The 12,030-nt window shown below is 38.9% G+C and overlaps 1 protein-coding gene across 3 annotated transcripts in view; it reads left to right on the top strand.

Annotated features, from left to right (window-relative positions):
* Nucleotides 1–12,030, top strand: part of DOCK5 (dedicator of cytokinesis 5) — a 274,051-nt gene that overhangs the window by 208,912 nt on the left and 53,109 nt on the right. For all 3 annotated transcript variants that reach the window (XR_007515000.1, XM_049866956.1, XM_049866957.1), the window contains one exon: nucleotides 10,552–10,718. Coding sequence is in view for 2 of the 3 variants with exons in the window: in XM_049866956.1 (XP_049722913.1) it covers nucleotides 10,552–10,718 (167 nt within the window). In the remaining variant the exon portion in view is untranslated. The remainder of the gene's footprint in view (nucleotides 1–10,551; nucleotides 10,719–12,030) is intronic.

The following is a 12,030-nucleotide window of genomic DNA, read 5'->3' as shown; positions in this document are numbered from 1 at the left end:
TGACTTCATTACTGAGCTAAAACCTTGTCTGGGGGCCATTCTCTTAGGGTTTCTCCAGTCTATCTCAGGGCAGTAAGTCTGGTCTTTTTTTGTGAGTTAGAATTTTGTTCTCCATATTTTTCTATCTCTGTCCAGGACCCTCTATTGTGATCCCTGTCAGAGCAGTCAGTGGCAGTAGCCAGGCACCATCTAGCTGTGCTGGATTCAGTCTGGTGGAGGCCATGTTAGTTTTGTCTTCAGTTTTCTTGATTCTCCCTTGCTCCCAAAGGGATGAGACTTGAGTATCTTAGATGGCCGCTCACAGGCTTTTAAGACCCAAGACGCTACTCACCGAAGTAGAACGTAAAACATTTTCTTTAGAGACTATGTTATGCCAACTGAGCTGCATGTTCCCAGAGACCATAGTCTCCACACCCCTCAGCCCAGTAATTCGGTCCCTCTGTGGAGCTTCCATGACCTTGTCTTATACAGGTTGTGCTGCATTCCCCAGTAATGTGTACTTTCTTACCCTTCACCAAAGTTACCACTTATCTATTGTCTATTTAGTGTTTTTCCATTCCCACCTCTCCCCTCCCTCATAGCCATCAAAGATTGTTTCTTGTTGTGTGTAAACCTTTCCATGAATTTTTATAGTAGCGGTCTCATACAATATTTCTCCTTTTGTGATTTACGTATTTCACTCAGCATAATGCCCTCCAGGTTCATCCATGTTGCGAGATGCTTCATAGATTCAACATTGTTCTTTATCGGTCCGTAGTACTCCATTGTGTGTATGAACCACAGTTTGTTCATCCACTCATCTGTTGGTAGACATCTAGGTTGTTCCCATGTTTTTGCTATTGTGAATATTGCTGCAGTGAACATGGGTGTGCATATGTTTATTCCTGTGACGGCCTTTATTTCACTAGGATATAGTCCTAGGAGTGGGATTGCCGGATCTTATGCTATTTCTGTTTCTAGCTTTCTAAGGAAGCGCCATTATCATTTTCCAAAATGGTTGTAAAATCTTGCATTCCCACCAGCAGTGCATAAGAGTTTCAGTCTCCCCACAGCCTCTCCAACATTTGTTATTTTCTGTTTTTTTTGGTTCATGTCAGTAATGCTCGGTAAGATGGTATCATTGTGGTTTTGATTTGCATAATGGCTAGTGATTACGAGCATTTCCTTATATGTCTGTTAGCCTCTTGAATGTCTTCTTTGGTGAAGTGTCTGTTTATGTCCTTTGCACATTTCTTAATTGTATTATTTGTCTTTTTGTTGTAGAGCTGTTGGATTTTCCTGTAGGTTTTAGAGATTACACCTTTGTTGAATTTGTAATAGCCAAAATTTTTTTCCCAGTCTGTAGGTTCTCTTTTTACTCTTTCGGTGAAGTCTTTTGATCCGCATAAGTATTTAATTTTTAGAAGATCCCCATTATCTAGCTTATCTTCTGGAGTTTGTGTGTTGTTAGTTATGTTTGTAGTCTGTATTGGGGCCTCTAGTGTTGATCCTATTTTTCTTTCTATGATCTTTATAGCTTTTGGTTTTATATTTAGGTCTTTGATCCATTTCGAATTAGTTTTTGTGTATGGTGTGAGGTATGGGTCCTGTTTCATTTTTTTGCAGATGGACATCTAGTTTTGACAGCACCATTTGTTAAAAAGGCCATCTTTTCCCCATTTGATGGGTTTTGGGCCCTTGTCAAAGATCGGGTGACCTTACGTGGATGGATTTACATCTGGGTTCTCAATTCCGTTCCATCATTGGTCAATGTATCTGTCACTGAACCAGTACCAGGCTGTTTTGACTATTGTAGCTGTATAGTAGGTTCTGAGGTCAGGTAAGGAGAGTCCTGCTCCTTTATTCTTCTTCTTCAATAGTGCTTTACTTCCTGGGCATCTTCCCTTTCCATATAAAGTTAATGATTAGTTTTTCCATCTCTTTAAAGAATATTGTTGGTTTTTAGATTGGGATCGCATTGTATTTGTAGATTTCTTTGGGTAGAATTGTCATGTTCACAGTGTTGAGTCTTCCTATCCATGAGCATGGTATGTTTTTCGATTTGTTTAAATCCCTTTTGGTTTCTTGCAGTAGCGTTGTGTAGTTTTCTTTGTATAGGTCTTCTACATCCCTGGTTAGATTTATTCCTATTTTATTTTTTTAGGGGCTATTATAAATGGTATTGTTTTCCTGATTTCTTTTTCATCATTCTCTTTATTGGTATATAGGAATCCAACTGATTTTTGTTTGTTTACCTTGTACCCTGCTACTCTGTTAAATCTTTCTAGTAGTTTTCTCATGGAATCGATTAGGTTTTCTATGTATAATATCATATCATCTGCAAGTAGGAGCAGCTTTACTTCTTTTACCAGTTTGGGTGCCCTTTATTTCTTTTTCTTGCCTTATTGTTCTAACTAGAACTTCCAGCACAGTGTTAAATAGGAGTGGTGATAAAGGGCATCCTTGTCTTGTTCGTGTTCTCAAGGGGAATGTTTTCAGCCTCTCTCCATTAAGAATGATGTTGGCTGTTAGTTTTCTATGTTGTTGTTTTTAGATGCCGTCGAGTCGGTCCCAACTCATAGCAACCCTATGCACAATAGAACGAAACACTCCCCGGTCCTGAGCCATCCTTATAATCATTGTTATGCTTGAGCTCATTGTTGCAGCCACTGTGTCAATCCACCTCATTGAGGATCTTCCTTTTTTCCACTGACCCTGTACTTTGCCAAGCATGGTGTTCTTCTCCAGGGACTGACCCCTCCTGACAACATGTCCAAAGTATGTAAGACGCAGTCTCGCCATCCTTGCTTCTAAGGGGCATTCTGGTTTTACTTCTTATAAGACAGATTTGTTCATTTTTTTGGCAGTCCATGGTATATTCAATATTCTTCGCCAACACCACAGTTCAAAGGCATCAGTTCTTCTTCGGTCTTCCTTATTCATTGCCCAGCTTTGACATGCATATGATGTGATTGAAAATACCACAGCTTGGGTCAGGCATACCTTAGCCTTCAAGGTGACAACTTTGCTCTTCAACACTTTAAAGAGGTCCTTTGCATCAGATTTACCCAATGCAATGCATCTTTTGATTTTTTGACTGCTGTTTCCATGGCTGTTGATTGTGTCTTCCTTCAATACCATTAGTTCCTGATCATATGCCACCTCTTGAAATGATTGAACGTCGACTGATTCTTTTTGGTATAATGACTCTGTGTATTCCTTCCATCTTCTGTTGATGCTTCCTGCGTCGTTTAATATTTTCCCCACAGAATCCTTCACTATTGCAACTCGAGGCTTGAATTTTTTCTTCAGTTCTTTCAGCTTGAGAAATGCTGAGCATGTTCTTCCCTTTTGTTTTTCCATCTCTAGCTCTTTGCACATGAGCTGAAATGGACTGGTATTGGCCATTTTGAATTGGACAATCATATAGTCTGCTATGCTGGGAATGACAGCTTGAAGAGGAATGGTGTTGCATTCATCCTCAAAAAGAACATTTCAAGATCTATCCTGAAGTACAACGCTGTCAGTGATAGGATAATATCCATACGCCTACAAGGGAGACCAATTAATACGACTATTATTCAAATTTACGCACCAACCGCTAGGGCCAAAGATGAAGAAATAGAAGATTTTTATCAGCTGCTGCAGTCTGAAATTGATCGAACATGGAATCAAGATCTATTGATAATTACTGGCAAATGGAATACGAAAGTTGGAAACAAAGAAAAAGGATCAGTAGTTGGAAAATATGACCTTGGTGATAGAAACTATGCCGGAGATTGAATGACAGAATTTTGCAAGACCAACGACTTCTTCATAGCAAATACTTTCTTTAATCAGCATAAATGGTACGCATGGACCTCACCAGATAGAACACACAGAAATCAAATTGACTACATCTGTGGAAAAAGACAATGGAAAAGCTCAATATCATCAGTCAGAATAAGGCCAGGGCCCAACTATGGAACAGACCATCAATTGCTCATATGCACGTTCCAGCTGAAACTGAAGAAAATCAGAGCAAGTCCACGAGAGCCAAAATACGACCTTGAGTATATCCCACCTGAATTTAGAGACGATCTGAAGAATAGATTTGACGCGTTGAACACTAGTGACCGAAGGCCAGACGAGTTGTGGAATGACATCAAGGAGATCATACATGAAGAAAGCAAGAGGTCACTGAAAAGACAGGAAAGGAAGAAAAGACAAAGATAGATGTCAGAGGAGACTCTGAAACTTGCTCTCAAACGTCAAGCAGCTAAAGCAAAAGGAAGAAGTAAAAGAACTGAAGATTTCAAAGAGCATCTCGAGAAGACAAAGTAAAGTATAATGACATGTGCAAAGAGCTAGTTTTGTATAGATGTCCTTTATTACCTTTGAGGAATTTCCGTTCTATACTTATTTTATTGAGAGTTTTTATCAGGAATGGGTGTTCAACTCTGTCAAATGCCTTTTCTGCATTGATTGAGATGATCATATGATTCTTTCCATGTATGTGGTAGATTGTGTTTATTGGTTTTCTAATGTTGAAAAAAATTTTTTTTTTTTTTAATGTTGAACCATCCTTGCATACGTGGTATGAATCCTACTTGGTTGTGGTGTATTATTTTTTTGATATGATGCTGAATTCTATTGGCTAGAATTTTGTTGAGAATTTTTGGATCTGTATTCATGAGAGATATTGGTCTGTAATTTTTTTTTTTTTTTTAAGGTGTTTTTGCCTGGTTTTGGTATCAGGGTTATGCTGGCTTCATAGAATGAATTTGGAAGTATCCCTTCCTTTTCTGTGTTCTGAGATAGTTTGAGTAGTAATTGGTGTAAGCTCTTCTCTGAATGTTTGGTAGAATTCTCCAGTGAAGCCATCTGGGCCAGATTTTTTTTGTTGTTGGGAGTTGTTTTTACGACCTTTTCAATCTCCTCTTGTTAGGGGTCTGTTCAGATTTTCAACATCATTTTGTGTTAGTTTGGGTAGGTAGTGTGTTTCTAGAAATTTGTCCGTTTCCTGTAGTTCTTCAAATTTGTTGGTGTATAGTTTTTTTTAATAGTACTCTGTTATGATCCTTTTTATTTAAGTTGGGTCTGTTGTAATGTCCCCCAGTTTCCTTTCTTATTTGGGTTATTTGTGTCCTCTCTTGTTTTTCTTTTGTCAATTTGGGTAGTGGTTTGTCAATTTTGTTGATCCTTTCAAAGAGCCAACTTTTGGTTTTGTTGATTCTTTCTGTTGTTTCTCTATTCTCTGCTTCATTTATTTCTGCCCTGATCTTTGTTATTTCCTTTCTTCTGGTGGCTGTGGGCTTCTTTTGTTTGAGTTGTATAGCTAATGTTTTGATTTTGTCCATTCTTTTTTGATGTGTGCATCTATTGCTGTAAATTGATCTCGGAGCACTCCCTTTGCTGTGTCCCATAGGTTTGGGTATGATGTGTTTTCATTCTCGTTTGATTCTAAGAATTTTTGATTCCATTGTTTTCTGTTATTCAGTGGTTTTTATGGAAACTGTTACTCAGTTTCCATGTAATTCTTTTTCCTTGCTCTTCCTGTTGTTAATTTCTACTTTGATGGTGTTGTGATGAGAGAAAATACTTTGTATTATCTCAGTGTTTTGGATTTTGTTGAGGGTTGCTTTGTGGCCTAAGATGTGGTCTACTCTGGAGAGCGTTCCATGTACATTAGAAAAGAATGTGTACTTTGCAGCTGTTGGGTGGGTGTTCTGTATGAGTTCAAGTTGTCTGATTGTGGTCTTTAGATCTCCTGTATCTGTGTTGAGTTTCTTTTTAGATGTTCTGTCCTTTGCCAAGAGTGGTGTGTTGAAGTCTGCTACTATTATGGTCTAACTGTCAGTTCCTCTTTTCAGTGCCTTTAGTTAGTTTTATGTATTCTGGAGCCCTGTCATTGGGTATGTAGATATTTATTATGGTTATGTCTTCATGATGGGTTGTCCCTTTAATTATTATATAATGCCCTTGTTTGTCTTTTATTGTGAATTTTGTTTTAAAGTCTGTTTAATCTAAGATTAGTTTTGCCACTCCTCCTCTTTTTTGGTAGCTGTTTGCTTGATGTATCTTTTTCCATTCTTTGATTTTTAATAAATTCACATCTTTGTTTCTAATATGTGTCTCTTGTAGACAGCGTATTGATGGATCCTATTTTTTTATCCACCCTGTCACTCTCTGCCTCTTTATGGGTGCATTGAAGCCATTTACGTTCAGTGTAATTATTGATGTGAGTTTATTGCTGTCATTTTGTAGTGGTTTTTTTTTTGTGTGTGTGTGGTGCTGATGTTTTCTTTGTTCCTTTTACTCTTTTGTGCTGAATTCCTTTTTTTGTGTGTGTGTACATTTTTTTTCATTTCTTTTGTTTTTGTAGATTTTTGTGTTTACTGAGACCTTATGTTTTTCTTCTTTATTTTGATGACTTTCTTTACTTTTACCTTGAAATTTACCCTTATCTTCCCAGGTTTGCATTCCTTTGCATTACAAAGTTCTATACCTACACCTTTTTTCCCCTCTTTTATTGTTCTAACTGGTTGTCATTTACAGATTAACCTCTCTGGTTCCCTGTTGTAAACCTTTTAGTTTTGAATAGTCCTTGAGAGTTCATTTCCTAGTTTGGCATCTGGCTGTTGTTATCTTGCATCCTAGATTCAGGCTGCTGTTGTTTGTTCTCAAACTGAAGGACCTCCTTTAATAATTTTTATAAGTTTGGTTTGGTGTTTACATATTCCCTAATTTGTGTTTATCTGGAAATGCCCTAATTTCACCATCCCATTTGAATAAGAGATTTGCAGGGTATATTGTTCTTGGTTGGCAGTTTTTTTCTCTCAAGGTTTTATATATGTTATCCCATTGCCTTCTTGCCTGCATGGTTTCTGCCAAGTAATCAGAGCTTAGTTTTATCGTTTCCCCTCTGTATGTGACTTTTCGTTTTTTCTCAAGCTACTCTCTGGATTCTTTCTTTGTCTTGGGTTTTAGCAGGTATGATTATGATATCCCTTGGTGATTTTCTTTTGGGGTCTATCTTATATGGAGCTTGTTGAGCTTCTTGGATTCTTGGATGGTCACCTTTTCACCTTTCATGACATTAGGGAAGTTTTCTGTCAGCAGTTCTTCAGTGACCCTCTCTGTGTTTTCTGTTTTCTTGCCCTGTTCTAGAACTCTAATCACTCACAAATTTTTGCTTTTCATTGCGTCCCACATCATTCTCAGTGTTTTTTTATTATTATTATTATTATTCTTTTTTCTGAGTTTTTCCTCAAACAAAATGGTATCCAAGGATTCATCTTCAGTTTCCCTGAGCCTTTCTTCTGCTGTTTAAACCTGCTCCTCAGGCCTTCTATGACACTATCCATTTCCGAAAGTCTTGTTGTTTATCTTTTGAATTTCTAATTGTTGTTTTTGTATGATTTGTAGTTGTGAATTTATTTTGACATTTTGTTCCTGTATTATTTTCCTGAATCCTTCCATTGTTTTGCCTGTCTTTTTCATGATTTTGCCTGCCTTTTCCATGATTTTGTCCGTTTTTTCCTCATTTTTGTGTTTTTTTGCCTCAACTCTTGGATAGCTTGGAATATTCGAGATTTGAATTCCCTACCAGGTAGTTCCAGGGCCTTTTCTTCTACCAGAAAGTTATCTGGTATTTTATTTTGAACACCTACTAGAACCATCCTGTCCCATTGTTTTTATACGTTTTGATATTGTCTGCTGTCTTTGGGACATTTGGTAGTTATTTTCTTCATTAATTGATTGTAGATTTGTTTGTTTCATCCTGCATTTTTGTTTTATTTGAATATGTCTTAGTAGGCAGGTTGTGTGTTCTTTGTTCTTTGCTTGTCTGTGATCTTGGTACTTTTTACCCCCTTGTCCATGGACAGGGCCAGTCGCTCAGCTATAATGCAGCAGGGCAGGTCCCAATGAAGGGGAGGGGCTGGGATGGCTTGTTTGTGGCATGTACTGGGACCAACAGGCGGGACAGGGTTCAGTGCAGGTCAGCTTCTGGTAGACCGTGCCCGTGCTCCTCAAGGGTGTGATGTTCAGCGTGTGGTGCAGATAGGCAGGAGGGATGGGGAAGTTTGTGATGTGTGGGCCTATGTTGGGTATGGGAAAGAAAAGAGAGAGGAGAGAAACAGGAGCCGAAAGGAGAAAAGAAAAGAAAAGTGCTGAGGGAGCCTACCATTGGAGTGGAGAGACAAGAAACTGAGAAATAAAGAAAAACAAAAATAGAGAAAACAATAAAGAAAGAAAGACATGCCCTCAGGGATCCCACTGGTGACTGGGGAAAGGGCTCCCAGGCTCAGGGCACAGCCCATCTAAAAGGGGTGGAGATGGCACACAGTACCAAGTATTCAGGAGACAGGAAAAGAAGGAAAGTAGAGAGAGATGAGAAACTGAGAAATGAAAAAAAACAAAAAGGGAAAAGAAAGAAAAAAGAAATTCTCCATGGCATCCCACCAGCGACAGGGAAGTGGCTCCCAGGCCTTGGGGCACAGCCTGTCTAGGAGGGACAAAGATGGCACACAGTGCCAGGTATTCAGGAGACAGGAAAAGAAGGAAAGTAGAGAGAGATGAGAAACTGAGAAATGAAGATAATCAAAAAGTTAAATAAGAAAAAAAATGATAATAAATAAAAGTAAATTAATTAAAAAAAAAGAAAGAAATGCCTGTAGGAATCAGGAAAACGGACAAAAAAAAAAGCCCCAGAGATCCCACCAGCGTGGTGGCATGGACCAGGGACATGGTTCCCCAGCCAAGTGGCACTTCACAGCCTGTCAGGAAGAAGCAAAGATGGCACATGGAGCTAGGTGTTTGAGGGAAAGGAGGGGGAGGAGGTGAGAAACAGGGAAGAAGCCAAAAAAAGCAATGCCAGCAACAAAGAAATGGCATTGAAGGAGCTGGCCAGTGTGGGCAGGGCAAATCCAAGCAGCGTGGAGCTGGCATCTCTTGGCCAAGTGACTGCAGCCTGCTGGGAAGTGGTGGAGGCCAATCGGGGGACAAAGAGTCAGGGATAGGAAAGTGTGTATCACTGGTTACCGGGTGCTCTGTCTACTGCTGCGAGCTCCATGAAGCTGCTTTCCCACACTTCTGTCTGTTAATCTCTGACAGGAGTCCAAGATGGCGAATCCATGCTGCATTAGATGATAAGGGACCTCTGTTCTGTATCTCTCCTCATTCTGTGTTCTCTGTCAGTTTCTTATTCCATTCTGTGCTTGTTCGAGCTCTTTATCTCTTCATTTGATGCTTAACATTCCAGGATTGACACATGTCTCTGTTTTACTTAGTTTTTCGGGTCTTTGCTGTGGAGGGACGGCATGGTGCTTCTGTCTGTAGTGCCATGGCTCTGCCCTTCCAGCTGTCTTATTCTTCAACCCTGATTTTCAGTTTTTCTTTCCTCAAATCAAGGCTCCAAATTTTCTTTTGTTTTCCCCTCTCCTTTATTCACATACATCTATCTCCACAACAATTTTTTCCAGAGTATCTTTCTGATAATTTCTTTCAGACATCAGAGTGTTCAGTCATGCTTTTTTTTTAAAAATAGTATTTGTGTTTTTAAGTGAAGGTTTACACAGCAGTATATGTTCCCATTCAACAACTTCTACACAAGTTTTTCTGTGACATTGGTTACATTCTTCACAGTGCGTGAACATTCTTATTGTTTCCATTCTGGTCGTTCAGTTTTTTTAGTCATGCCTTCTTAATAATTTGCCTCCTAAGCTGCCGCTAGTTAAGAGTTTTTTTGTAGGAACATCTGCCTTTACTGTGCAAATTCCTAGGTGGCAAAGACTGTGCCTTTGAACTAATGAGCATAATTGTTATTAGAACCAGCCCAGTATTAGCTCATGAATTTGATGTGGTAGTATATGGGGTAATCCTCCTGGGGACACGTCTTGTTAGAGAAGATTTGTGTTCCTTCTCTTCCTAAGATTCACCAAATTAAGCTTCAAGTCTACAGTTTGACTCCGAAATTCCTCTCTTAGGCCAATATTTCCTTTTTAAAAAGGCTGAAAGAAGCCAAACTGGAGAAGCAAACAGAGAGTTTTGCTATTTTATTGGCAGGTAGTGTACATATTAGTTTTTCCTTTCTCGTGTGTCTGGCAGAAAGTTACGTATTTTTCTCTAGTCTTAGATACAGGGTTGTTCTTGTTAGCTGCTGTCAAGTCAGCCCTCAACTCATGGCAGCCCATGCACATCAGGATTGGACTGTTTGATCTATAGGATTTTCGTTTGCTGATTTCCAGAAGTAGATCACCAGGCCTTTCTTTCTAGTATGCCTTAGTCTGGAAGCTCCACTGACACCTGTTCAGCAGCATAGCAACATGCAGGCCTCCACTGACAGACAGGTAGCAGCTGTGTTTGAGGTGCACTGGTTAGTAATTAAACCCAGGTCTCATAACCTAAGTTGCATCTATAACTAAGAGGTGATATTTGACATATTTAACAACTGATACAGTACGGGCACCAGCCAGTGAGAGTGGGGTGCCAGGCAAGCCTAACGAGCACTAACCATAAACAGGGCAGCTGTGCTAGTTCATGTTGGCTGAGTTCCAGCCCAGCTAACCAGGAGAGGTCATGTGTTTTCAGCCTCCCAACTTGACTGAGAGGAAGCAAAGCCGCACAGGGTCTGTTGTGCTGCCCTACATCATGTCGTCCACTCTGCGGAGATTGTCCATCACCTCAGTGACTTCCTCTGTGGTTTCCAACTCTTCAAACTCATCTGATAATGCACCTTCCAGACCCGGATCTGAAGCGTAAGGGTTTGATCGTTGATCCCCAGGAGGGGTGGGATAGTGCCTTACTAATGTTTGCCTTGGTCACCGAAGTGAAACATGGTCACTGTCATTGTCTTCCTCATGAGGAATTACATTATTAATATAGTGATAACAACAGGTACTAAAATTGAAAAAGGAAAAATTTATCCCTATTTCTACCACCCTGTCACATACTGTTTTATTTTTCTCATGTTCATTTGTAGTCATTGCTAATTTTTTTATCCTTTCAGTTTTTAAAAATATTTTTTTATGATTTTTATTTATTTTATGAAAAGATGTAATCTCATGATATAAAATTCCAAAGGTACAAAAAGATATATTACGAAAGATCTCCCTTCAATCCCTTACTCCCAATCTCTAGTACTAATCCCCAAAGGCAACTGGTATTAGCATCCAGGTTCTTGGTACCCTTCCAGCAACTCTTTGTACATACTCAAGCAATACCTATATATATATTCTCATCCACATTTTTTTAAACAAATGCTAACATACAATGCTGTCTTTATCCTGCTGTTTTCACTTACTGTATCTTGAAAATCACTCCACATCAGAACATAAAGCGTCTCCTCTTTCCTTTCTGCTGCAGAGCCTCCCATTGTATGTCTGTCCCATAATGTATTCCACCAGTGCCTACTGACAGACGTTTAGTGGTTTTAATCTTTTGCTGTGCCAGCACTGCTGCAATGAATAACCTTAAACATAAGTCATTTTGTACATATACAAGTATATCAGTATGAGAAAAATCCCAGAAGTGAAGTAGCTTTATCAGAGATACATATTTGCAATTTTGAAAATTATTCCCAAGCTGACTTCCATAGAGATGATTATACAATTTACTTCCCCACCAGTAGCATATAATAGTACCTGAGCAACATGAGAGTGCTGGAGTACCCACACCCTTGCCACGAAATTATATTATCAGTCTTTTCCATTTTTGCCAATCTGTTAGGTGAAAAAGTTTTGTTTATTTTTTCATTCTCTTATTTTATGTGAAGTTAAGCATCTTTTTATTTGTTGAGGAGCTATATTTATATTTTATTTTCTGTGAACTGTGGTCAGATACTTTTTGTCCATTGTTTTACTGGATTGTTGGCTGTTTGCCTGTGATATGGGTTGAAATATTTTCTTCCACCTTCTTATCTGTCTTTGGCTTTGCTTTTAATTTTTGTATTTAGCTATGCTGATTTTTTTTGTGTGTGTGTGCAGTCAAACAAATCGATCTATTTGTTGATTTCAGGATTTTGAGTCATAATTAAAGTCCTTCCCCACTCGAAGATTACAAAATAAGTTT

This window comes from Elephas maximus, chromosome 22 (assembly GCF_024166365.1).
Source record: "Elephas maximus indicus isolate mEleMax1 chromosome 22, mEleMax1 primary haplotype, whole genome shotgun sequence".
In the NCBI taxonomy this organism is placed as follows: Eukaryota; Metazoa; Chordata; class Mammalia; order Proboscidea; family Elephantidae; genus Elephas; species Elephas maximus.
This window is presented reverse-complemented; position numbering and strand designations above follow the sequence as displayed.